The following is a 25,411-nucleotide window of genomic DNA, read 5'->3' on the forward strand; positions in this document are numbered from 1 at the left end:
AGCAGTGGATTCCGGTGATGGTAACATGCCAGTTGAACTTATGTACGTTTTTCAGATAAGACAACCCAGAGCGATCCATCGTTTTCTCTTCACTTACTTCTACTTTTAATTTTTTTTATATTGTTGCACTTCACACAATTTGAGAGCGAGAGAGACAAAACGTGCAGTCAGACGTAGTACAAACGTCCATCAGTTTTATTTTTGTACCAAACGACAATGATCTCTTTTAGTCTTACATACAACTTCAGTTAAAAAAAGCAATTGTGTGGGGGGGGAAAAGTGCAAAACAGTGTATTTCAATTTCGGAATTGTGTTCTACAACCGTGTTACGCGACAAGGCAAATGATTTGTCAACACTGTCCCCTGCTGGTCAGTTTAATAATCGCACAACACAAACCATGGCATCACTCAGTTTAAAACAAAAAACAAACATAACAAAACCCAACATGCTATACAATAACAACATCATATAAAAAACGAATAAGAAAAATATATAGATGCTTTTACAGTGTATTCTCTGAGATAAAGACACGGTCCTATAACACAATAATGTGATTTAATATTATTATTTATTTTTGCTCCAGCACCGTGTTCCGTGGAACTCAAGGAAGAGGCCCACTGAAGGTGACTATGGGCAAGCAGAGAAGGGAGCAGAACGTGGGGTTGAGCGGTTTGATTTGAGCCGTCTGATGTCTTCTTCGAAGGCGCCAGTCTGAAGAGTTGTCAGGTTTGAAACACACTGAGACTTCACACCTGTATCATGGAAAACAGACAAACATCATTGAAATTCAAGAATTCTACTTCTTTGCAACCTTTTTGTTAGAGAAATGTAAGTAGCATAAATCATACCTGACAACACTTTGCATTATTTTTTTCTCATCTTGGTCCAGACACACAGCAAAGGTTGTGTTTTCCACACCGCTGACCTGCACCTTGTCGACTTTGACCTCAGTGAGGCTCAGCTGCTATAAGGTGAGTCAAAGTAGATGTATGTCGGAAACTGAAAGAGTGTGAGACAAACGTTTGGGATCCTCACCTGGTTAATGCCCTTTTTGGCTTTACTGTTCTGTCTTTTCAGGACCTCCGTCATGGTGAGCAGCAAACACTCCATCTTTGAGTCTGATCCAGTGAAACGCAGTCGATTAATGTCATTTTTCCTTTATTTAAAAGCAAGATTGTGTTTGTGCAGTATACCTAGTTCCTCAGGGTTCTTACAGGCTTTGGTCAAGTTTACTGAAGTACACACTTTCGTTTCCCTTTTCCACTGGCTTCTTCCACTAATCGTGACCTAAAAACACACAAGAGCATCTATCAAATGAGGATATTTATATACATGAAGACAGGGAACCAATAGAGTCTCTGCTGCTTACACTTTAAACCAAAACAATTGGCATGAAGTGGACATGTCAGCCAAAAAAAAGGAACAAGTGGACAGAGTCATAAGAACGAGTAGATTGTGATTTGAATGACAAAGTAAATGGAGCGGCAGGAACTGAAAAACCTCACTGGCTGATGAGATGCAATTCATGGGTCTGTTTTTCTGATTCCAGCTGGGCAAAACTATTACTAGCCTTAAGTTGGCTTGATATTGACTGTTGGATCAGAATTAGGTTTGTGACATTATCACGTTATTTTGTGATATTTCTCATGTTTCCTCTTGACAAGAAATGAGCTAGAAGTAACACCTTCGGGAGCATAAACGTGTTATAAAGTGGTTGAAGCTGATGTCTATTTCGGTCGTCTGCACGCTTGGTAAATCTCCACGTGTTGCATGAACAGGAAACTACATGTTGCTTACAGATGAGCGCAGAAGTTCTCACTTGAAGTGTAATAAACCCTAATAAATAAACCCTGATTTTCACCTAACAAGCAGCGCACAAGTGTCCACCTTATCGTCATCGCCTCGACACTGCTGTACATGGCCCTGCCCTGAAGATAATATCATGAGCTAATGTCACGAAATAACGTGGTAAGTATTGAAAAATAGTGCAATGAAAGTGACGTAATAACACAATATGACGCGATAACATTAGCTTGACAAAATAATGTGGTAAGTTTCTCAAAATAACATCAAGAAAAATGACATAAGTACCATGAAATAACTAATCTTGCATTATTAGTTAGTGCCAGGTTTTTCCTGCAGAAGGCAGTGTGGGGCATTTTTTGAGTGTGACTGTGCTTGAGTGAAGAAGTTCTCATTGAGTTTAATAAGAAGAAAAGAAGAAAAGCCTCGTCTGAGTTACTTCAATGAGTATCAAGAAGTAACCTGACAATATCAAGAAAAGATATAAATATCACAAAATATTGTCACACCACGAAATAACGTTATGAAAAAAGCATTATAATGTAAAACAGAGTGATGTCATAAAATAAAATAACACAACTAAAATGTGCAAAGGATGATGAAATATAGGGATAAATGTCACAAAATATACATGATGTGGATCCAAATACTGTGAACAGCCCCTTCATATTGCTGACTCTCAAGTACATCTGAAGGCAACAAACCGCCTTGCAACCAAGCAAGTGGTTAACTAACTGTGAGCGGTTTATCCTGACGCCTGGTATTACAACCACACAGACATGAGATCACACACTGGAGCCTCAATGGTTGTGTAATTATTATCACAAATACCTGCAGAAATATACTAATCTTACCAGTCATTTATTCTCAATGAGGAGAATAAAAGTTCTGTACACCAGCCTACCTTGTTGTACACAACATCCAGGGTCAGAGGCAGTGCTTCTCTGTCACCATCGATGCCAAACCGCTTACTGCCAGCACCTACACGGTGACAATAGCACAGTTACATATGGCATAACAAGGCAGAGAACATGTCATACTGCAGATGAAAAGAGTGATCAACTTTCTATGTCACTCACCCATCGCCTTGATCGCTCGTGTTCCTGCACTGTGACCCAGCTCCAGGGAGTGAACAAACACCTCCAGCTTCCTCTCTCCGGATGCTAACGTCAACTGTAACAGATAAATCAACCAATGTTTTGATGAACCCAAGCTTGAATCCAAGCCATGGATTTCTGCGAACATCAGTCACATCAAAGGTCATGACATTATTCTCGTCAGTTACGGACTAATTTCTCAGGCATACAGCACCGGTCTCATATCCCAGCTGCATTACAAAGCATTATTGTCATTGAGTTGACTGGTCAATGACATGGACCAACCTCTAATTTGCTATGTGGCATCTCTTTATCAACATTTGCCTATTCAGGCTATTTTAACTTGAACAACAGCGTGGCTTGGACCGTCACAGAAACAGGTTATGTATGGACAGTGAGACGTTAGAATCTCAGGGACTTGTGAGTTCATTTGCTCACACGTGCACACTCATACACACACACACACACACACACACACATTTCCAGTTGCACTTTAGTTGTTTGCACTTTCATTGCTCCTTATGTTTTGGTTGTTATTTATGTTTCTTTTTGCTGTTCATGTTGTATCTGTTGTGTTTGTTATTTATGTTGTATTTTATAGTTCAATGTCGCCGTTAAGTAATGACATTTCGATCCTCTATATGCTATGTATATGGCAGAATTGACTATAAAATCTATCTTACCTTAATAGATTAGACATTGAAAATACTATTTGACATTTTCAAATGTATTTTTAGGGGTGGGATTAGATTAAAAATATTAATCTATTTAATTAGAGAATGTGTGATTAATTAATCTCAATTAATCGCAGTCTAATGGTATCAGAATATTTGCCAGAAGAAGCCACATTTTTCAATTTGAATGAATTTGGTATATGACTGAATCAAATGATGGAGCCATACATACATTTAAACAACAAAATATTGTTTATTTTTCATCAGTTTGACAATAGCACAATAAAGCATGATGGTGACTATATTCAAGTTTTTATATCTCCTTATTTAAACTAAAGCTCTTTTAATGTCTTGAAAATATTTGTATAAGAATTTCAATTGTATAAGACTTTCAAGTACATTCGGAGTAGTGGAAACCCTGGCCATTGTGTAGCGAAAAACATCCCTGAACCAAAGCAAACAGATGCTTTTGTATGCTTTTGTTCAGGGATTCCTCCATGTTTGTTGTTGTTGTTATCATCCTAGCTGCCACGTGTCTTGTGCATCAGTGTGATCAGTGGACCAGGAACTCCTGCACTTACAAAGGTTCCGTGTAGTCTGGAGAGCAAACTCACCTCCGCTTTGTAGAGCTGGATCAGTGCAGGGCGGGCGGCATAGCGACAGTAGTACAGGATCAGGTCAGCCAGGATGGGCAGGCGTTGCTCATAAGAACTGTTGTAGGACTCTGACTCAGTCTTGGATGTTTGCTGTTCAAGAAAATGCAGGTGGCATTAACGTGTGGTCCATTCTTGTGGACAACAAAAAGCAGAGTGGTCGTACCTGGCAGACAACATTGGAAGGCAAGTTAAGCAAGCTGAGAGTGTTTCTTTCGTACCAGGGATCCAACATGCCAAGGAGATTGGCAATGTCATTAGTGCTGTCCACTGAGCCAGGGACATTAAAGTCCTGCCGCATAAATGCACAAAGAGTTAAGCACTCAACCACTTTAGCGTTTGAAACATGATGTTACTTATAGTCGCCTCACATTCGACCTTGGAGTTCCCTTCTGAGCCGTGATGTGGGTCACATGATTCGTCACTGGAGTTGCCGCTGTCTTTTTCTTGACAGGAACAAAATAGAACTGAAGCCTGAAGGCTGTGCTAAGACGTGGACATTCGCTTTCCCGTTGTCGGAGACTGTTGTAAGCCCGCGCCACCTTCCCTGCCACATGATCAGCACCAAACACCACCACCCTCAGCGTAGTGTCCTTATTCTCTCCGTCACTACTCAGAATAGGCCGTCTTCTAAAGCACACGTGCTGGAGAGTCTGAAGCGGTGGGTTCATTAAAGACTTTGTAGTATTGAACTGGACCTGTTGGGGTAAAGAGTTGGAGCGCTTCTTTTGCACCACAGAAAAGTCTTTAGCTTCCGCAGTACCTAAACTTTTGGCACGATACAGCAGACGAGGGCTCTTGGGCCTCACAAAGAGGCGATGCAAGTGCTGGCTGAGGCGAACCGATGTCTTGAGAGTCTTGGGTGAGACCTTTTCACCTAAAACAGGAAGGCCTATATTGTCGTCTGGGTCCTCGAAGTAGTCACTGTCGATTCCAGATGTGACGGAGATGAGCGACGGGGTGTAACACTCGGAGGCTGCAGACAACGTTGAGAACATGGAGTCTTTGGAGGCCGTCGAAAAGGAGGAAATAGTGGAGAAGGTTGAGACCCGATAGTTGGCATCGTTGCCGTCAGGAATGAAAGTCAGCGAGGGCAAATCGAGATCAAGCTCCTCCTCTTTCTTGTCTGCGTCTTCATTTTCACTCCCTGTGTGATTGTCGATGTCATCGTCATCATCGTAGCTCAGCTCCTCTTCGGTCTGTTCACGTTTTATAATTTCCTCAACATCATGATCCAAGAGGTTGTTCAACACATCTGCAATAGGAATCATCAATATCATGAACCCAAACTCTTTGGGTTAGTGTTCACATATTGGGGACAACATAACATACCAAAGTTATCGTTCTCCCAGTGGAACATGTGACATTTGGCAGTGGGGACTGGAAGTGTTTGTAGCATTCCTGTGGGTAAAAAAAAAAAAAAAACAGAGCCATGAGTACATTTGAACATGGTTATGAATATGATTAATCTGAGTTAATACCATCAGACTTCCTTCCATTGGAGCCTGGGATGTTCAGCGCCTCCCTCAGTGCCTCAAGTCCAGCAATGATATGGCTGCGGCCTTTCTCAGGAGCACCCATGGCAGCAGCCGTCTCCAAAAGATTATTCAATGTAGAGAAGGCTTCTCCAAGTTCTGTCAGTCCCATTCCCTAAAAAACATTTGGAACTTGTCATAAACATGGCAATATAGCTTCACCAAGTCACTAAACAGGTAGGTCAGTACAGGTAGCCACTAGCATGGTCTAATCTGCTGATGCTTACCAGGCTTTCTTGTTATAGTTTTGATCTAATTTTTAGGTTCAGTGTCATGTCAAAGACATTGCAATGAATCGTGAAGTATGACCCAGGAGCCACATGAGGGTGTCCACCTGTATTTAGGGAGCCCTCATGGGTCAGTGTGACACGATAAAACTGATCAAGAAGAAATGTTATGTGTTTTGACTGATTCAAGCGCTAAGCTTTTTGTATTAGTAAAAAAAAGGTAAAGGTATATATTTTTGACAGGAACTGTTGAAGTCATATACTTTCATGTGCTGTATATCAAAGTGCATTTTTATTTTTATTTTTATCATTTTCCTACAGCAGCATAGACCTCCCATTAAAAAAAAAGTATCATCCATTGCTATTTGAAAAGTTATTTTTTAGGTTTCCATTTTAGTAAATATGAAATATTACGACAAAAAATGTAATTTAAATAAATGACATGCCCCTGAAAATTAACAATATAAAGTAAGGAAAGAAGTCCTTGTTAAAAAGTGCTTTTAAGATCTATATGGAGACTCTTTATATAAAATGAGACGATACATAATGAAATTATCTATATAACATCTATATAACAGCATGGCATAATTGTGTTTTGTTTTTTTTGCTATTTTCTTCTTGTTTTATCATGCTATCGTCACAAAATTTAATTATCCATTTCCATATATATATGCATGTGTGTGTGCGAATGTTGGTATTTTAAAACCAGATTGGAGACTTGCTAAAGCTATCAGAACCTCTAAACCTGTTGCATATCACCATTGAGTCTGTTGCCATTCATGGCTCACAGGAGGGGAGATAACGTCCTATGAGTCAGATGGAATCCCTATATTAAGAGATGGCTTGTTTATTTCTAAAATTCATGGTACCTCCAGGGCTCTCTGGATGCTGTGAAGTGGGTACTTGGTGCCTAGAGTGGACTGGAACGCATGCTTGATCAGAGTGATGTAGGTTTCCTTCTGTGAGTGCTGAATGCTGCAGAGCTGCTCAGCCACTGAGAGAAAGTCAGGAGGAACTTCAGCCGGGTTCATCAGCAGAACAGTCCTGAGGAAAACACCGTTATGTTATAGAAAAGAAAGAGCAACACGAACTTGCTTTTAAGTTGTCTAAAACAAAAGAGAACTGAAAATAAAGTTCATGATCTTTATGGTACTTACATGGTTCTGGAGTTTTCAGTGGCTGTGTTCAGACTCTGCTCCTCTCTAACCAATCTCTGGAAGGAAATTCCTGTGATGATCAAAGCAGGGATTTTAACCACAGCTTTCAATTCACAAACCTTTCACTGACTCCTCCACAATTGTTGTCTGACCAGCAGCAAGCGATAAACTAGTGCTCACCTGGGGCCTTGATCTCCAGCTGGAGTGTGGAAAGAAGGTTTCGACACACACTGCAGTAAGGTTCAGGCCAGGTGAGGAAGCAGCGGAACACCTCGATGGCTTCTTCAAGCAGCTCCCTGTCTGGCGGGCAGTAAGGTGTCTGTGGACAACACATTGGTTAGAGGTAAATCAATGGTGGGAGATGTATCAGTGTGTCACTGAAGGAGCTGCTCCTTGAGCCAAATGCAGGGGTGAGAACATCCTCTTGTGCCTTGTAGAGGTAAAATCCACAACAGAACCAGAACCGGTAGTTATTCAGTTAGTTCCTGGCAGCTGTTGTCCTCAGTGAAAAATGCCACTTGAGAGACCTCATGTATCTGTGACTGCCCTATGTACTCAGACGGGTCCGGCTCATGTCTGCAGCTAGACCTTTTCCTGGCTTTCCTTGTTCAAGGAGTCAACAATATCAGTGGAATCCAGTTTGTTGTTCACTTGGAGCCCAGTCACAGTGCTCACTGCCTGGATGTTCACAGGTATTGAGGGGTTTCATGTTGACCTTCTAAAGACGAGTACAAAAATGTATCTATTATATTAAAAAGGTTGGGAGCTTATTTATTTTTAAGTCATAAATCACACCTTTTTGAATACGTATTTCAATGTCTTACATTTACAAGGTTTTGCCTGATATTCCTTTTATTATTTTATTTTCATTTTTGAAATAAACATTGCAGTCAAATCAATGGTGCTACAGTATGCTGGGTGCTATGGAGAAGAATAACTTGCCATTTTTAACCTTTCTAGGTCACCCTTTTAAATGATTTTATTTGGCGCACTGCTTACTTATCATTTTCAGTCCTATTTTGTGGAGTTGTATGTTTTGAAAATCACCTCACAAAAACCTGAATTACCATTGTTTGGTGGAAACATATGCATTATTTCATCGCAGAGAAAGAGAGCAATCATTTTCAATGATCCATATCTGACATGAGCCGTACCTGAAGTAGCGTGGAGTAGAACATGATTGCGAGTGGAGCCACCAGTTCATACTGGGAGAGCTCCTGAACCTGAACACACACAGCATGAAAAAATACAATCTTGAACAATATACAGGGGTTTGTTTTTTCACCTCTTTGGTTTTTCTGATAATCTGCTGTAAGAGGATGAGGAAGTTGTCTGGGTCCCTCTTCACCAGCTCCTCGAGGCTCCAGCGGTTCATTGACTGGCCTGCTGAGCACATCAACACTGAAACGCAAGGGGAATTACGTCAGTCATCATGAGAAGTTTTTTTTTAACACAGACTAAATGATGCCACTGAAACACTGGTGTATTAAATTGTAATGTGTAAAAAATAGATGTTAACTTTACAGTAATGTTGTTAAATTGAAAATGTCTTTTGAGTTCACTAAGTTTCCATCTTTTCCCTGTGCATTATATTATGAATTTTACAGCATATTAGAAATAACTCATGCTTACTATGGCATTATTTGTCATATTGAAAAAAGAAGACAACAGTGGCAGGTTGCTGCTTTTTTTACAGGGACCACTAAAGGAAACAAATCACCCACTAATGATTGTGGACTTAATAAAATGACTGGCAGTAACCCCTGCCTCCAGTGCAACACAAAGCACATGTCAGAGCGTGACTCTTTTTTTTTTCAATGCAACTTCCTCCATCAACGCATTTCCCCTGTGATCTCACATATCGCTGTCTGACAGGGGCTGTCACAGCATTTATTCTCTGGTTTAACTGCTGACATTGTGTCTGACCTGCATGTTGTGATGACATGAAATGTGATTTCAATATTATCAGAATGTTGAAGTGAAATTTGAAGGGGATGGAGTGATGACCTTTCCCTCCTGATACTATTAAAATATTATGGTGAGTCAGAAATAATCAGCAAACTTCAGTGAAGGCAACCTTTACTGAGTTACGTGGTTTGAGTGCTTTGTTTTTTATTTAGATTTTCTTTTTACTATAATGATCATTGATGATGATTCAAATGACCATCAGATGGCGCTCTGTGTTCATTATATGCGCACGCATTCATTACAAGCTTGTACCCAGAGGATACTGAGTATAGTTTATTTTAATTTTATTTTATTTTAACAGTTCATTTGAAAGTGATTGGATTGTCTTACCATTCCAGTGGTGAGCTGCAGTTGGGCTCTGTCTGAGTCCATCCAGACACCGATCCAAAGCGTGCTGGATCCTGTCCTCCGTGCATGATGTGTGCTGCATGTTTCTGTACAGGTTCTGTCACAGATATTATCAGGAAAAGAAAAAAAAACCCCACAGATGTTAAAGTTAGGATTGTAACATTACAAATATGGGACATGTTTATCTGAAACAGATAAATAAATACCTGTCTACTACTGGCGCCCAGAACATTTTAAAGCTTCTATCCTGACATCTTTGAATTTCCCTTCTGTCAGTGCAACCTCATCTACTCTTTCATCATGGATGTATTCGCTCCATCACCAATGTATAATGTGGTGCACCTGGAATTTGTGCCCTGACAAAGAAAGTCTAGACGTGATTCGACTGTTATTCGTCTATTATTTGCGTCAATTATTTATTTATTTTTCTCATAAAGCCAGTTAAATTCCATTGATCCACCACTTATCCAAAGTCAGTTCACAGGTAGTCCAGTCCTTCTCCAGCTCTTCTCGAGCAATATTCAGATTAAACCGAGAGACGTATCAGCCTGAGCAGTGTGTCAGCCCTGGGGCCTCCTCCCACCTGACATATATGGGGTTCCTTAAAAGGCGTCCTATGAAGGCTATATCATAGCCACCTCAACTGGCTTCTGCAACTTTGAGCCTCTCCTGGGTGACTGAGCTCACCATTTTTTGTATGGGCTGAGTGCAAGCACCATGTGGATTTTTCTTTTTTACGTCATTACCCATAGCTTGTGGCCATAGTTAAGCATCATAGATAGGGGAGCTTTTTTTTTTTTTTTGTTAAACTCAGATGATTAAATGATTACAAAGTGTATGTATTTATCTGATGACCACATACGTTCCAATATGCAAAATGGAAAGACGGGGTAGTCCCATGCGTTGGCTTCTCCATTTTCGAGGCACCACAGAACAGGTGCTGAATGACTCAATTTGAAAGCCCTTTACATAGATGAAACCAACTGGTTTAAGAAAACTGGCGGAACATGCTGCCATCTGAGTGCTGTGTAGACGGCATGTGACCAAACATTACAGGAAAGTTACAGCATTGCTTCAGCTGTTTGAAATAGAAATTCTGAAATATTGGATTTTTATTTTTGTTTTCTTAATGGATCCCGTCAGGCCAACAGTGGAAAAAACACAATTTCACAATCAAATCTTCCTTGAATTATTTTGCTCGGCTTTTTGTGGTTCCGTGTGTTTATCGTTCGCTAAAATTAGTTGGCGTCATTCTCAATCTGAATCTGACACCATGCTACTTCCCTAAACTTGTGAAATTGTTGTGCACTTTTGTGATATCAAAATAATGTGTCACATGCTCGTATTTAGTGGTAAACAATCCTCTTGATCAAGAAGCTCTCGTGCTGACTGATAAGGAGAGCCATTATCTGCCAGACGTTGTGATACATCCTCTCCGAGGCAGCGACAGAGATGTTTCTGATCATATAAAGAACAAGTCAGAATTCTGCACCGAGTTGAAGGGAGGTGTTCTTATGATTCAAGTATGACTTTTCTTTATTCAGTCACAAGCTCTTTTTCAGATTGCTGCGTATGAAATCCACCCTGGGCAAAGGACAAAATATCAGGAATTGCCTCTGACAATATGTGTTATGGAGATTCCGAGACAAAAAAAAAAAAAAAAAGCAATGACACAAATGGCACGATTGGTTGTAAAACTCCGATCTCAAAGCTCGGAAGCTTCAGGATTAGTTGTCCAGTATAAGGGCAGATAAAAGGCTATTTTTAACAGGAGGAAACCGAACATGGAAGTGAGAAATACAAAATATAATACAAGGGAAAAGTATTTGTGAGGTGTTGGAACAAGTGAAGCATGCTCCTTGCAGAAGACAGATTTCTATGGAGACATCGATGAATAGAGAATACTGAGAAGGAAGATTAAAGACTGTCAACAAAATGTAATTATATACCAATTGCAATATTGATATCATGGGTAGAACTAGAATTGCCATGTGATGAATCTAGAAAGGCACTCGGGCAGCACATACCTCCGCAAAGCCACTCATTTTCACCCAAAAGTTGATGTTATTGCTGTGCATGTGTTTTAGTCTTATTACTCATGTCAGTTGCATTCCGAATGCAAGTACTCAAACGAACGGCACGTGGCAGTAGAGTTGAGGCGTCAACATCTCGCGGATGAATGACAGAAACACTGGCATAAAAAGTGATATATTTTATACAACTGAACCAGGACTTTTGCTCAGTTTAACCAGTGTTGATCACACAATGCTTTAACAGTTCACCTAACATTTGAATTCAAACAAATTTAAGCACCAACATCAAATGACTTTTTCTGTCCATATTTTTTTGAGTTACTGTATGTTGCACTCAAACTAACAGAGAAATGAAAAGCATAACCTGAGGTGGAGGTAATAAACACATGAAAGCAACCTAACATTACTGCAATTCCTAGATAAAAGGGCACTATGATCAATATATGGGCTACAAGTAAATGTGAACATCAAGAGCATTCAAGTCGCCTGGTCTAACAGGGAGCTGAATGCTGTTGGTCATGTGCAGAGCTAGAAGTACTCTGTTGCCAAAAACTCGATGACTAGCTTCTGACGAAGAGGAACATAAAAGAAGAGGGAACTTCTACTCACCCGAACTGCACTGTGACAAATGTACGCTCCAAGCAAATTCCAATTTGCTTTAGTTGCAAATGTTTAACCAACACAGTATATAACACCAGCAAAAATAAACCACTTTAACACATTCCAGACATCACACAATTTTTTTTGAACGGTTGTGAAAGTCAGCAGTGAAGTTATTTGTGAAATGCAGGACTAAATCCTAAATTTATCCTGCCTGATTTTGTCTAATAATGAAAATGTAACTGTTCAATATTTGTCTTTTGGAAGCCAAGAGGTGTGTACCCGGGGCCTGGAAGAATCAAGGCTCAGGGGGTTGAATTTTTCTGTGGCCCAAGAAAGAATACATTTCACAAAAAGTTGGACAGATTTGACAAAAATATCAAATCTGTTTTATGACTTTCTGAAATGAAGCGGCACATCAATGGAACTGCGGTCTGAAATCTGAAAACAGTGTACTTATATCGTGACATACCATCTTCTCTGTCTTTTTACATTCTCTTTACATTCTCTTTCTCTTAAGTATTTTTTGTTTCATTTTTGAAAATAAATAAATAAATATTTCTAAAAAAAATAATAAAACGTGCTCTCAAATCATTGATTCAAAGATCTGTGAGAATTACACGATAGCAATGCACATTCAGGTACTACGTCCTCGAAAGAGTTCCAATGTTTTGCAGAACTGACTACAGTCTTGGTTTATAGCCTTTGAAACCTAAGTGACTGCTCAATGATGTGAGCACAACCATTAGTGTCATCCCTACAAGAGTCGTGCTCTGATCGCAGATCGAGTTGCTCGGCTCTTAGCATGAAGCTTTCAACATGGCTTCTGTCTGATCTTCATTGAGAGGTTAAACCTTTACATTTTCCCAGCTGTGAAAACTTCCGAAGGATGCACTGTGTCTCGGAGTTAAGACCAAGTGCTGTACGTCGGATTCGTGTGCCAAGTTCATAAGTCTTTGTCAGGTATACAAAGAGCTGGAGTAGTGCCCACTGAGAGTGGAAGTAAGTCATCCATTATTGTGGTCAGGATTTGAATGAAGACCCACAATCATGTGAAAGAAAGAGTTTCTCTGTGACCAATTATGGTGAAGTGAAATCACTGGTGGTGGAATGACGAGTTGTTGCCACTTTGAAGAGGTTTGCCAAGAAAAATAATATTCAGTGACTGGTGCATTCGACATGATTGTTTGGGTTGCACGGCACTGAACGTCCTGAGCCTGTCAAGCTAAACAAGAATATGTTCTTTTTAGTCCACATTTGAAGTTGCAATAAAAAGAAGAATCGCCAAAACACCCAAGTGCCGTCACACTTGTTTACAAAGGTCCCAGTGTTGCAACTGCATGAGTCTGATGTCTTTCATAAGAGGACGTGAATCGTCCCGCCCTCAACAGTCACTTCCACTTCTTCATTACCGACATTTGCAAAAAGAATCACTGAAACCAAGCAAAACCAAAAGATGAAAGAAATGAAGCTGCTAGTCTTTGTACAAGTCAGCACTGAGAGCCCCACTTCCTCTCTCGGGCCTCTTTCTCAGACTCCCTTTCTTCACAGGGAGCTCCTGGTAGGATGATCCCATTACCAACTGCTTCCCAACAGGAAGAAGACTTCCCTGGCCCAGCTGAGGAAGCAGGTGCCTCCCTATTGTTTGGTCGCCACCACACTAACACAGATATAACCCCAAAGACAGGTAGCAGACTTGCATGTGGGATCATTTATGACCACTTCTACAACTCCAGGTTAGGTTTGACCTCGACTTCCTTCAGTTGGCCTTTCATCCTGTTTCACCTGGTTACTGTTTACACTTGTTGTGTTCGTGTTCATGCATGGCTATGATTTCTGCATGCATGATTGTGAGTCTGTAGGACTGATGCTGGTGTGTATTTAAAAAGCTAATGACACTATCATTGAAAACTTAATTCTTACAATATTTCACATTAGCCGACGGACGTGTTGGCAAAACGAAGATTTTATGTTCTGATATTCAAACTGTGAGGAAGAAATTTCTTTCTCAGAAATGTGATGCATCGATAAAGCCAGTTATTAAATATATTTTGCATCTTTTGCCGTATCTAACTTCACCCGAAACAGTAATATAGCAGCAATTATTTAGACGACAACAGCTCACATGTAGGCTTCTGGTAATGTTTTGGCAACACACGACCAGTATTCGACTGCAAGTTCGTCGGGTTAATCCCTTCCCAACATGAACTTCCAGAGTTAGAATTTTTAGAGACAAACTCTCCATATAGTTCAGAGTCTGCCGTCCCCTAGGGACAAGATTTAAAATCCTCCACTGAAAGGTGCCCACAAAGCTTCCTCTCAAGATGTTACAACCACCTGTACTTGCTCATTTATATTATACCAGATTTAAACTGCATCCATTCATGAGGAAGTAGCAGTACGAGGCAACTGTGCTAATTCTGGGAATTTCACATTTTGTACATCCCACTTTACAAGCTCAGAATGTCCTTAATATAAATATAAATAGTGACAAATGTGTGCTACCAATGTGGAGATAAACAGTCGACTGAACTTTAAGATAAATCAGAAGCCCTTACCTGTAGATTACTGAACAGCCTCCATGTCGTCGCTGCTTCTCTGACACAAACCTCCGAGCGTATTCATTGAACAACACAAATGTGTGGCAGGTGAAGCCACATCCGGGCCACTGTCGAGTAAAATCAGCCCTGGATGTTGATTTGAGATCAACACTACACTGCGCTTCCCACACAGTGCGGCTCAGATACACAGCAAACAGGAAATGTATGAGAGCTGTGCATGTGAGCACAAAGAGGAAGACGGCTGGTTGGTTTGTGTGTTTGTGTGCATGCAAAGGTGTGTTTGTTGTTGCTTGTAGGGATGTTGAACTCAATGAGGAAGTCATCCAGTCTGTTTATTTTCACACGATTTCCTCGCCTCTAAAAGGGTGTATTATGTATTTCCATATATTTCCTGCTAATATATTACATGTACAACGGCGTTGCTACTTGATCAGCTTAGCTTTCTCTTTCACAGTTTATTATCATTCATGAATATATATAAATTACTGAATAATTTGAACATTAAAAGTTGAGTTCCAGCTCATTGAAGCCTTTTCTCGTCAGCTGTATTGGAGAAGGAAATTACTGCATTACTTCCCCCTGCTGCTTTGATTATCATTTACATTTCGCATAATCTACAACGGTGAATTCCCCTATCGTGTCATGCTGCGGCTTAACATGCCATTATAAACAGAATATTATTTTCTTAATGAGTGACCTTGTGTAAGAAAATGTTATAAATAAAGATTGGTCAGTGAATGGAATATTAAGAAAATGTATATTAAATGTGTTCGTATTACACTTGTTTACAGTTTCCTTGAATTCATCATGACAACATCAGTAACCATTGCCACTTCCTTACATGTACTTTTTAACTGCGAGTGTATTATTTGGTGGTAATTCACTGAGGAAAAATACGCTTTTGCTATGGACGAATCGTTCTGCTACACAGGCACAAGATGGCGGTATTTACCACCAGCAGCTACCGATGCAGCTGAAACACTCGTTATTGTTTCATATTGACCTCCTTCACCAAATATTGGCACTGAGGAATGAGGAAAATATGAAACTTAAAGAGTACTGCCTGTTTTATGACCACCTACTTGGTTTTAGTTGGTGGACGGTTACTGCTAACGCTGCTATCATCGCAGCGATGCTAATGCTTAAGCTGATGGAAGTTGAGGTTGTATAATAAGGAGCAACAGAAGTACTGAGATACAAGCTTTGTCCTGACTGCAAGGTAAGAACCACATTGGTACATAAATGCAAACAAAAACAATTTAACACGGTAAGTGCCACCACATCCCATGCTACTAATACTGTTATGGATGGATTCTCTGTGACTCTTTAGAATGGGGGACACATTTATATGCGAATTACGTGCTTATTAACACATTAATAATTCAGTAATTCTGTTATTGTTTATTGTTGTTATTGAACTTGACACAAACTGGTACATTATAGCGATTAATTGGAGGCTAATATGTTGCTAGTAGTGTCCATGTATAAATAAGCAATATATCTTCTCTACAACCGAATTTACGTACTACTGCTTATTATTTCTTCTTCTATACATTCACTTTTAAGACTATCAACACAACGGCTACATTTTCCACTGCTACCACTAGTATTAGTGTCAGTACAAATAGTAAATAAATAAATACTTTTGAATGTACAAATTACTACTGTTCTACGGCTTTGAATAGTTTAACTACTAATACCTTCATGAAGCAAGTCATTGTGCTAGTACTCCTAATATTAGTACCTACTACTGCTGCCAGCTGTTCATGGATATTATTTATTTATTTATTTATATTATTTATTCTTCTGTACCTGAACTTTTAAGACTTTCAACACAAGTGCTACATTTTCCTCTGCTACCGCTAGTGTTAGCGTCAGCAAAAATAATAAATAAATAAATACTTTTGAATATACAAATTACTACTGTTCTACGGCTTTGAATATTTTTACTACTAATACCTTCATGAAACAAGTTATCGTGCTAGTACTCCTAATATTTGTACCGTTACCTTTTGGTAACTCTAGTTACTGATAGTATAGTTACATGACTACACACTAGAACTAGTTGTCAAATACCACATTCTTCCTTTACTAGTTGTTATACTTCTAGAGTTATAACCACATCTCATTCATCAATTATTTCCTCTTGTTATTGCTTCTCTGTCTGTCACTACTACTAAAGCAGTGACTTGGACAGTACAGTTACTGCTACAGTAGCACTACACATTTTTATTCTTACTGCTATCATTTTCTACGTAATTGCATACTTTTCCACTTGTTTCCTCTTCTGGTTCCTCTGTCATTACAAGGTTCACTTTCACCCTCTTACTACTTTATATGAATTGCTTTACTATCATTAGTAATCTCACAGCAATGTACCATAGCTCTTCTTGTTTATGTATTTTTAAAAAAAAGTTATGTTATGTAGTATGTTTACCAGTGTTACTACTACAGCTTCACTACTGCCTTTGTTTTCTGCTCATTTCCTGAAGCTGTTACTGCGACTAACATAACTTTAGTTTGCAGGGATGTCCATTGCATAACAGCGTGTCTCTGACAGCAGAGCTCTTATTTATGTTCTGGTGCTTTATGAAAACGCATCTCTGGGTGAAACTCCAAACACTACTCTGCTAATGAATCGTCATTCCAATAAGGTAAATTATTCCATTGATCGAGGGGCAATGCGGCTTCAGTTGATGGATGGAATCCCCGGCTCAGTCGGTCTCTGAGGCAGAGATCCATCTTCCTCCTGGTGCGTCACCAGTGAATGTCGTCGTTCCTGCTGGTGCCCCCCACTCCACCCCACCCCACCCCACCCCCTCCCACCTCCCGCTCACTTGATATTCGGACCTAAAACGGCGTGTTGATCGAGATCAGTCCTTGACGGTCCTCAGCAGCCTGAAGGAGAGAGAGCGACAGTGTGTGTTTTGTGCGTCCGCGAGTGAGTGTGTGCGCGCGTGTCAAACCACATCCAGGACACACCGCTTTTCCGTCTCTGGGAAGCGCGAGGTGGTTTGAAATAAACTCACCTAAAAGTACAAAGGTGAGTGTCGTGGTTTCAGAGTTGCTTTTTATTGGTGGTTGGCTTTGGTCACCTTCTCTCCCACCTCCAGAGAGTCTCGGAGCAATGACGCGGACTCTGGATGTTGCGCTGACCCTCGTGCTCCTGTGCTGCCGGGGCGCCTTCGCTGGATACGGGATGGGGATGTTCGCAGCCCAGACCTCTCCTCCGGACCCCTGCTACGACGAGCACGGCAACCCCCGCCGCTGCATCCCGGACTTTGTCAACTCCGCCTTTGGGAAAGAGGTGAAAGTGTCCAGCACTTGCGGAAAGACGCCCAGTCGATACTGCGTGGTGACCTCCACGGACAAGGTGGACGAGAGGACCAGGAACTGCCACACGTGCGATGCTTCAGACCCAAAGAAGTACCATCCTCCGGCGTACCTCACTGACCTCAACAACCCGCACAACCTCACCTGCTGGCAGTCCGACAACTTCATCCAGTATCCGCAGAACGTCACGTTGACTTTGTCCCTCGGTAAAAAGTTCGAGGTGACCTACGTGAGCCTGCAGTTCTGTTCCCCCAGACCAGAATCCATGGTCATATACAAGTCCATGGACTACGGGAAAACGTGGGTTCCGTTCCAGTTCTACTCGACCCAGTGCAGGAAGATGTTTAACAAGCCGAACCGGGCCGTGATCACCAAGCAGAACGAGCAGGAGGCGGTGTGCACGGACTCCCACACCGACATGTACCCGCTGACCGGCGGCCTGATCGCCTTCAGCACCCTGGACGGACGGCCGTCCGCCCACGACTTCGACAACTCCCCGGTGCTGCAGGACTGGGTGACGGCCACCGACATCAAGGTGGTCTTCAGCCGACTGCACACGTTTGGGGACGAGAACGAGGACGACTCGGAGCTGGCCCGCGACTCCTACTTCTACTCGGTGTCGGACCTGCAGGTCGGGGGCAGATGCAAGTGTAACGGACACGCGTCGCGCTGCGTGAAGGACCGGGACGGAGGTTTGGTGTGCGAGTGCAAGCACAACACCGCAGGACCGGAGTGCGACAGGTGCAAACCGTTCCACTACGACCGTCCGTGGCAGAGAGCGACCGCCAGGGAGGCCAACGAGTGCGTGGGTAAGTCGCCTCATCCGTCTTTCCAATGGCGCGTTCACTGACTCGAGCAGCTGAGTGTTCCTTCAAACATTATAATAATAATAATAATTATTATTATTAGGAAAATTACATTCACACTTGTGGCTGTAGTAGTACAGAGAAATATATAAAAGAAAAAATAAATTCGTGTTCATATTATATGTACTGCAATAAATAAATATATAACCTAAATCTTAGATTTCAAGTTACTGTTAAATGCAAATGTGATAAATACATTGTGATTTATTTGCTGTAGTTAGTCACTTCAAGTGGTACAACTAGCAGTTACACTTTAGATTAGAAAACATATATTACCATAAATAAACTGCTTATTTGTATGTGCATTAGCAACATTATTAGCCTGTAATTATTCGTAATTAAATACTGAACGTCTTGTTAAGCTTGACAAAATTTTACTTTTGAATGGTCACTGAAAGTTCACTCTAAACACCACGTTAATTACCGATTATTAACAGTGAATAAATAACGAATTAGCTTATTAATAGTTAATATATGTTCCTCAGTTTAAAGTGTTACCCAACCAGCTTAATCATAATCACATCTTCACCATGCCACAACTATAATACTACTACTAATAATAATAATATAACAATAATAATAATAATAATAATAATAATAATAATAATAATAATAATAGTGGTAGTTGAAGAAAACCAATATTTTTGCTGCAATCATGATTGTCATTCATGATTGTCATAAAATTAACAAAGATTTAATGAAGGAAAAAAAACAGCTGAAAAAAAATCACAATAATGTATCGCAGATATAAATTCATATTCACAGCAAATTAGATTTTATTTTATCCACCATTTATTCATGAACTACCAACAGAATCCCATATACAGATGCATCTGGAAGATTGTGAAATGTACTGTCTTTTCAAAGTGACAAAAGTCTAAATTGTTCCAGTGACTTTATTAATGACAACACCAACAGTTAAGGTGCAGGTTTTCAGCCAGCTCAATATTGCCTGACATCTTTGACAGAGTTCTTTGGCATGTCACAGCTGTTTGTTGCTTTTGTGCAGTTTTTAAAACCTCACTCGTCTTCCCTGGTAGATATGAACACCTTGTTAAATCAACAGAAGCACTGCAGTGGAAATATCTGCTGTATTCATTGTGACTCTAGATGGGAGGCCTTTGGCTCAAGATGTGCTAAAGAAAGCAAATACAATGTGACCCACAGTGACTTTCTTCAGTTCGCCATATCACAATATCACATTATATGAAGGTCTGCGGTAAACCAAAGTCGTACGACTGCAGACAAGAAATTGGCAACATATATTATACATTACATATATTACAACATATAAACTATGAAATCAATGAAAATGAATTGTAAGAATAGTGTATTTGACACATTGTAAAAATAATAGTATTATTAATAATAATAATAATAATAAAAAGGGAAAAATCTCAAATCGATCTCAAAAAAGTACTCAGTTCAAATGTTATTCCCAATGAACATGGAAAATACATTAAATCAGTAGGTTGCTTCTCCTTTATTTCGAGTTTTTAACTATAAAATACGAAATTAGAATTTAGTCTGAGATAGATTGAGTTTGGTTTTCCATCAAATTATCCACAAATTAACAGACTTTCTTCTCTGTTCTCATTTCTTATACAATGTCAATTGTTAAATCACTGTAAATAGTTAGAAGTTTATAGTTGGTCCAAACTACAGCAAAATACAAGAGAGAAGGTCAAGAGACATGGAGGGTGTATACACATAATGCACCTAAATAATAATAATAATAATAATTTCTATAGTTACATTGGTCAGTATTACAGAATACAAACCTTTATTGTGAGATTCAGAACATCATCAAAGCCTTTTAATCTAAGTAAGTCTACAAGACAATATATCATCACATTCATGTTTTTTTTCAACAGCATCAGCCCATCGATAAGACCCGTCAATTTGATCACACAGCCATGTACACACACACACGAATAAAAAAAGAGTCATAAAAACCCATTTGGAAACATGTCTGTCCTCTTGAAGTGCACTTTGCTGATTGCTTCCATCAGAATCTTGAAGGAAGCTCATGACTGTGCAGCTTGATCCATTTGAGTTATTGACTCTAGAGAGGAAAGGGCTTTAGTCAAATGAGGTAGAAATGCATGGACCATGGGGCGCGCTGAGAGCATTTATCTGTGAAATTGTGATCTGTGGATATAACCATGTTTTCCATATGAGATATAGAAACCCCCAACTGCATTTATCATGATGAACATGGGACAAGTAGTACAAGATTTTGTGGGTTTTTCAAAACGTGACAGTCTTTGAGAAGAGGTTAAAAATTTAGATTTTGAAAATGTAGTTCCTTGGATCTGTTTGATCTCTTTGGTGCAGATGCAAAAACGAGTGTGTATAAAACAAAAAGCATGTTGGTCGATATCCTGAAGTGTGTGTCCATGCTGACAGCGATCAGAAGGTACTCCTCTGGGCGCCTGATTTAAAATTTGAATAATTGAGCTCCAATTTTAAGCCATCCAAGTCAGACACGATACAAGAAGATCTTGAAACCATTAACTTCAGCGTTTGGCAGGAGACGCTTTATAGCTAGAATTTTGGCGCCAGTTGCCCATTGTCATTCGGCTGTGATTGAATTCTGAAAAGATTCTGACGCACCTTTGGAGGAAGGATTTTATTAACTGTGGTCTACATTTTTACATGCAAAGTCCTGATAAATCAGATAGCAGGTGGTAAATACAGTACCTTCCTTGTAATTTTCTTTTGCATGAACACTTGATAATGCGAAAATTGTCATGGAAACAATGTGGAATCAGATACAATGACTATTGATGGGATGGTGAGGCTTCATGAAACAGTGTCCTCATTTCTAGAGTCCCCTTGATGGCACTCTCTGCACTAAAATGTTAGGCTTCAAACAACCATCTCAGTGAACCCCTACACCCTTTTAAAACTGAGGGTGCCACCTTCTGAGCTCTGAGAATAAGGACACTGTTTCATGAAGCCTCACCAACACTTCCTGTAAATCAGCCTCATACCCCCCACAACCTATCTTGCACTTTCTCCATAGTCACACCTATCCTCTTCTTATATCACGTCCGTGAGTGCAGGATTTTTATTTATTTATTTATTTTTTTGCAATACTGATTATCCCAACAGCTTTGAACTTTTGTTGTCATTTGTATTTTGTTCTTTCTGAGGCTTAACTCTGTCTGGAGGGTAGAGGCACTTTAGTTTGAAAATAAATTGTGCACTGCAGATAGCAAGGAAAAAGGCCTTGTGTGAAGTTTTAAATAGTAGTAGTCGTTTAAATAATAGCAGTAGTCTCTTATTATTTGTAGGTAACTTAAGTGCAAAACATTGACATGACCAGTCCTTCACTGGTCACGTTTAGACACAACAACAAGTGAAAACAGGTGAAACATCAGGGTTTCATATACCATAAATATCATGTTTATTTTCACGGCTATTAATGTAATATTCAAAGTGTTTGTTCCAGTCATAATCATGGCGCTCTTCATACTTAAATGATGTTTATTGCTGTGTTCATAGAAATGAAGTCAAGTGTGAGTGTAGTGAAAATCTTTGAGCCTCTGGTTTGAATACACAATCTCGCGTCAGCTGTATATGGCCTTCTGTTGATCTCAACCTTGGCTTTCTGTTTTGATATCCAGACTGATTATGGTGATCATTGTTCTTTTATTTATCGTAATCATAGTGATCAATCTGCAGTGATTTCTATCTCGGTATGGTTGTTTTGAAATGTTATGATTTCGCCGGTGACGATTGGCTGGGCTGATGAGATCATGGAGGATCTTTTCCTCACCTCTTACACAGTGTGGCTGACACTCTTTCGAGACGTGGCTCACGTGCTGGCAGGTACACGCCCAAGAAAGGAATCAGTGCCTTATGCTCACATTCATTTTCAACACTCCGATAAATCTCCTGAAAACAACTTGTTGAAGGCTGTCAGTGCAGCGATGGCGGCTATCGCAGTATATATTTTGTTTTACAGTGCTCTCTTTGAGATTAAAGCCTTAAGCCCTGAATAAACTGTTCCATTCTGGATCTCAGCAGACAAAGAACGAGTCTCAGTGGTTCTGTTTCAACATCTGATACTTCAGTCGAGAATCTTCCAGAGCGACTGTTTCTTAAATTCTTCCAACAAACTGACAATCAAATGTTGCATGAAGTGATACTGCTGCATGTAATAACATTGGCCGCCGAGATGTACTGTAAAGCAAAAAGGAGACAGAACTCCAAACCAGAAAACCATTCCTTATTACACCGATGATGATGGGAGGCTGTACACTCGAGACACAAACCTCAACACCATTGCAAACTTCACAAAGTAAACATGAACTTGCCCTCGGCAACATTTACATAAAGCTCAAATGTCAACTTTACGGCATGCAGGCTCTAAAACCCCTATCTTAAGTCTTAGTGCTGAAATCATGTTGGCTCAAACCTTTCAAGATATCGAATCGCCTTTGCTTGTGAAACATAAAACACGATTCATACTTGCGATCTTTTTAGATCATGTTCTGTGTGTCCAGTTAGCATTGAATTGTTTCCATCCATACAAGAGATAAAAAGGAAGATGATAAAATAAGTTCACAATTAATAGAAGCATTGGCTAAAATATAATAAAATACAGAAAATCACTTCCCATTCATACCTCAGTCATACTGGTGCTGGTAAGCTGCAATTGTAGTCATATCCTGAAAGAGGTGTGACTCTGATATGCACTGAATGGGTTGAACCGCCAACCCTCCAATCCAACCGCTGTAACCTGGATGGAAGTGCCTTGACTAAGTGAGGCGACCAATGGAGGGAAGCTTTAACACCACCGATGTCAAACTTAGTATAGACTTAAGTCCAGAGGTGACAGAGCCTTTTTGGTCACGGCTCCTCAACTCTGGAACAATAAGATCCGAAACACAACATGCACCACCACCTTTAAATCCCTGATAAAAAAAAAAAATCACTTTTAGAGAATCACTTTTTTTCATCAATGTGATTCCTCCTAACATTTCTATAAGGCACTTTCATCTGTGTAAATGAATCTTTATTATTGTGGTCAAATAAACAACACAACAAAATTCGTACTTTTGACAACACAAAGGCTTGTCACTACTGTGAAGAGTGCATATGTGTGATTGAGTTACACTTACTGAAACATAGTGGGCTGAAGTATAATGTTTAAAAAGTCTTAAAGGATGCCAGATCAGATACCACTGCACTTCCTAATGGCTGCTGTGGCAGCACTGAGGCCAGGCCTGGGGGTTTGGTGATATAGTTGAACGACCCAGAGACCAAATGCTCCTGTCACTCTTGTGCTGATGTCTGTCTCCCACCCGTCACCTGTTTAGATGCTCTTGAGAGCGTGTACATGTGTCGCTCCCCTCAGCCAACTGGCCTTGATATTGCACAAAAATGTGTTTCTGGTGTTCATTTCAAGAGAGATTGTCTAAACATGTGTGCCTCTTTATCTGCCAGCAAGTGTTTACGCTGCAGTAACTCGAATTCCATCCAAGATTGGAGCTGAGGTTCAGTGCCCTAGGAGTCGTCAGTTAATGAATTAATTGGTGAAGTGATGCCACGGTTATTGCAGGCGGGAGGATCTCCGTGCCCTGTAGCACCCAGGGATCTGCTGTGTGTGTGTGTGTGTAAGGAGAGAGAGTGACTTGGTGCAGGATGAGGCACTTATGTGTGATGGAAATGTTTGGTCTGAGGGGGAACCAGATAATTAGGGGTAATTAAATGCTACGCCAGAGAACATGAGCATGTGTTCACACATTAGATGCCAGTAACTTCACCGCATCACTCAACAACTCCACGAATGTGCCAACTCCAGTATAGCAAGCTCCAACACTGAAAACCTCAGACATGAACGTGACCTCAGGTCTGTTGAGGAAAAATCAGGTGATGTGAATTTAGTAGGGGGGAATAAAAATAAAAATAAAAATAAAAATAAAAATAAAAATAAAAATAAAAATAAAAATAAAAATAAAAATAAAAATAATCCATTCATCTGTCCAACTTCAACCCTAAAACCCTAAAAATGTTCCCTGCGTCAGAAAGTTTATACACACAAGAGCAATCTGTGCTATTTGCCTAAATTAAATATGCATGTCTGCAAAAGTCCCAGCATTTAAACTACCTTAAATGTGATACTTCTGAAAATTTAAACTCTAAATACAGCAGGCAATCTTGCTTTTTCATTCAGGAAGCGAGGGTGTCAGTTTGTTTTGAAGAGGGGTGGGGGACAAAAACTATTAGCGATGTGACATTTGAGAAGTGGTGGAGACAATGTTTATGATGGGTTTTGCTTGAGTCTAGGCTACTATAAAAGCATGTGTGTCACAGGCTTGTTACATTTTTACTTCTGTAAACATTTATCCTTTCTTATGAATCCCTCTTCAGACTTACTTTATGTCCACTTCAGGCCACCGTAGATTAAGCCACTTGCACTACCTGCTTGAGCTGATGGGGCTGAAATAAACTAGGTGTATGTATTCAGGACTTAAAACCTTCTGCTGTTTGTGGTGTTTTTCACTGAGTAAATAATGGCTTGGTGGAACAGGCATATCCTGA

At 40.1% G+C, this 25,411-nt stretch overlaps 2 protein-coding genes across 7 annotated transcripts in view; one reads left to right on the forward strand and one right to left on the reverse strand.

The window, feature by feature from the left end:
• Positions 1-190: 190 nt before the first annotated feature.
• On the reverse strand, positions 191-14,840 carry LOC128754028 (phosphoinositide 3-kinase regulatory subunit 5-like). 3 transcript variants are annotated; one of them, XM_053856332.1, is made up of 18 exons: positions 14,655-14,840; positions 9,446-9,560; positions 8,433-8,548; positions 8,302-8,370; positions 7,328-7,466; positions 7,148-7,217; positions 6,860-7,034; positions 5,710-5,878; positions 5,561-5,629; positions 4,600-5,483; positions 4,395-4,520; positions 4,190-4,321; positions 2,884-2,977; positions 2,709-2,785; positions 1,195-1,288; positions 1,037-1,119; positions 850-962; positions 191-753 (listed from the first exon to the last, which is right to left on the reverse strand). In XM_053856332.1, the coding sequence occupies exons 2-18, from the start codon at positions 9,543-9,545 to the stop codon at positions 603-605; spliced, it is 2,661 nt and encodes an 886-aa protein (XP_053712307.1). In that variant the 5' UTR covers positions 9,546-9,560; positions 14,655-14,840; the 3' UTR covers positions 191-602. The 3 variants fall into 3 exon arrangements, with proteins under 3 accessions (XP_053712307.1, XP_053712306.1, XP_053712308.1); XM_053856331.1 differs by having other exon boundaries at positions 850-965; XM_053856333.1 differs by lacking the exon at positions 8,302-8,370 and having other exon boundaries at positions 850-965.
• An 814-nt stretch (positions 14,841-15,654) lies between these two features.
• LOC128753784 (netrin-1) overlaps positions 15,655-25,411 on the forward strand; it is a 44,010-nt gene continuing 34,253 nt past the window's right edge. The window contains exons 1-3 of one of the 4 annotated variants that reach the window (XM_053855859.1): positions 15,657-15,876; positions 17,177-17,700; positions 17,771-18,799. In XM_053855859.1, coding sequence (XP_053711834.1) covers positions 17,785-18,799 — 1,015 coding nt within the window. In that variant the 5' untranslated portion in view covers positions 15,657-15,876; positions 17,177-17,700; positions 17,771-17,784. Of the gene's footprint in view, positions 17,701-17,770; positions 18,800-25,411 lie in introns of all 4 variants that reach the window. The other 3 variants (XM_053855861.1, XM_053855860.1, XM_053855858.1) reach the window with 3 other exon arrangements.

Source organism: Synchiropus splendidus, chromosome 2 (genome assembly GCF_027744825.2).
Source record: "Synchiropus splendidus isolate RoL2022-P1 chromosome 2, RoL_Sspl_1.0, whole genome shotgun sequence".
NCBI classification, from domain to species: domain Eukaryota; kingdom Metazoa; phylum Chordata; class Actinopteri; order Syngnathiformes; family Callionymidae; genus Synchiropus; species Synchiropus splendidus.

Excerpts from the sequence above, each read along its gene's own strand:
- LOC128754028 (XM_053856331.1), bottom strand. The coding sequence starts at position 9,545 with ATGCAGCACACATCATGCACGGAGGACAGGATCCAGCACGCTTTGGAT. Across the intron at positions 1,289-2,708 it reads TGGATGTTGTGTACAACAAG|GTCACGATTAGTGGAAGAAG; the intron begins GTAGGCTGGTGT and ends GTGTGTTTTTAG. Across the intron at positions 1,120-1,194 it reads TAAGAACCCTGAGGAACTAG|ACTCAAAGATGGAGTGTTTG; the intron begins GTATACTGCACA and ends TCACTGGATCAG.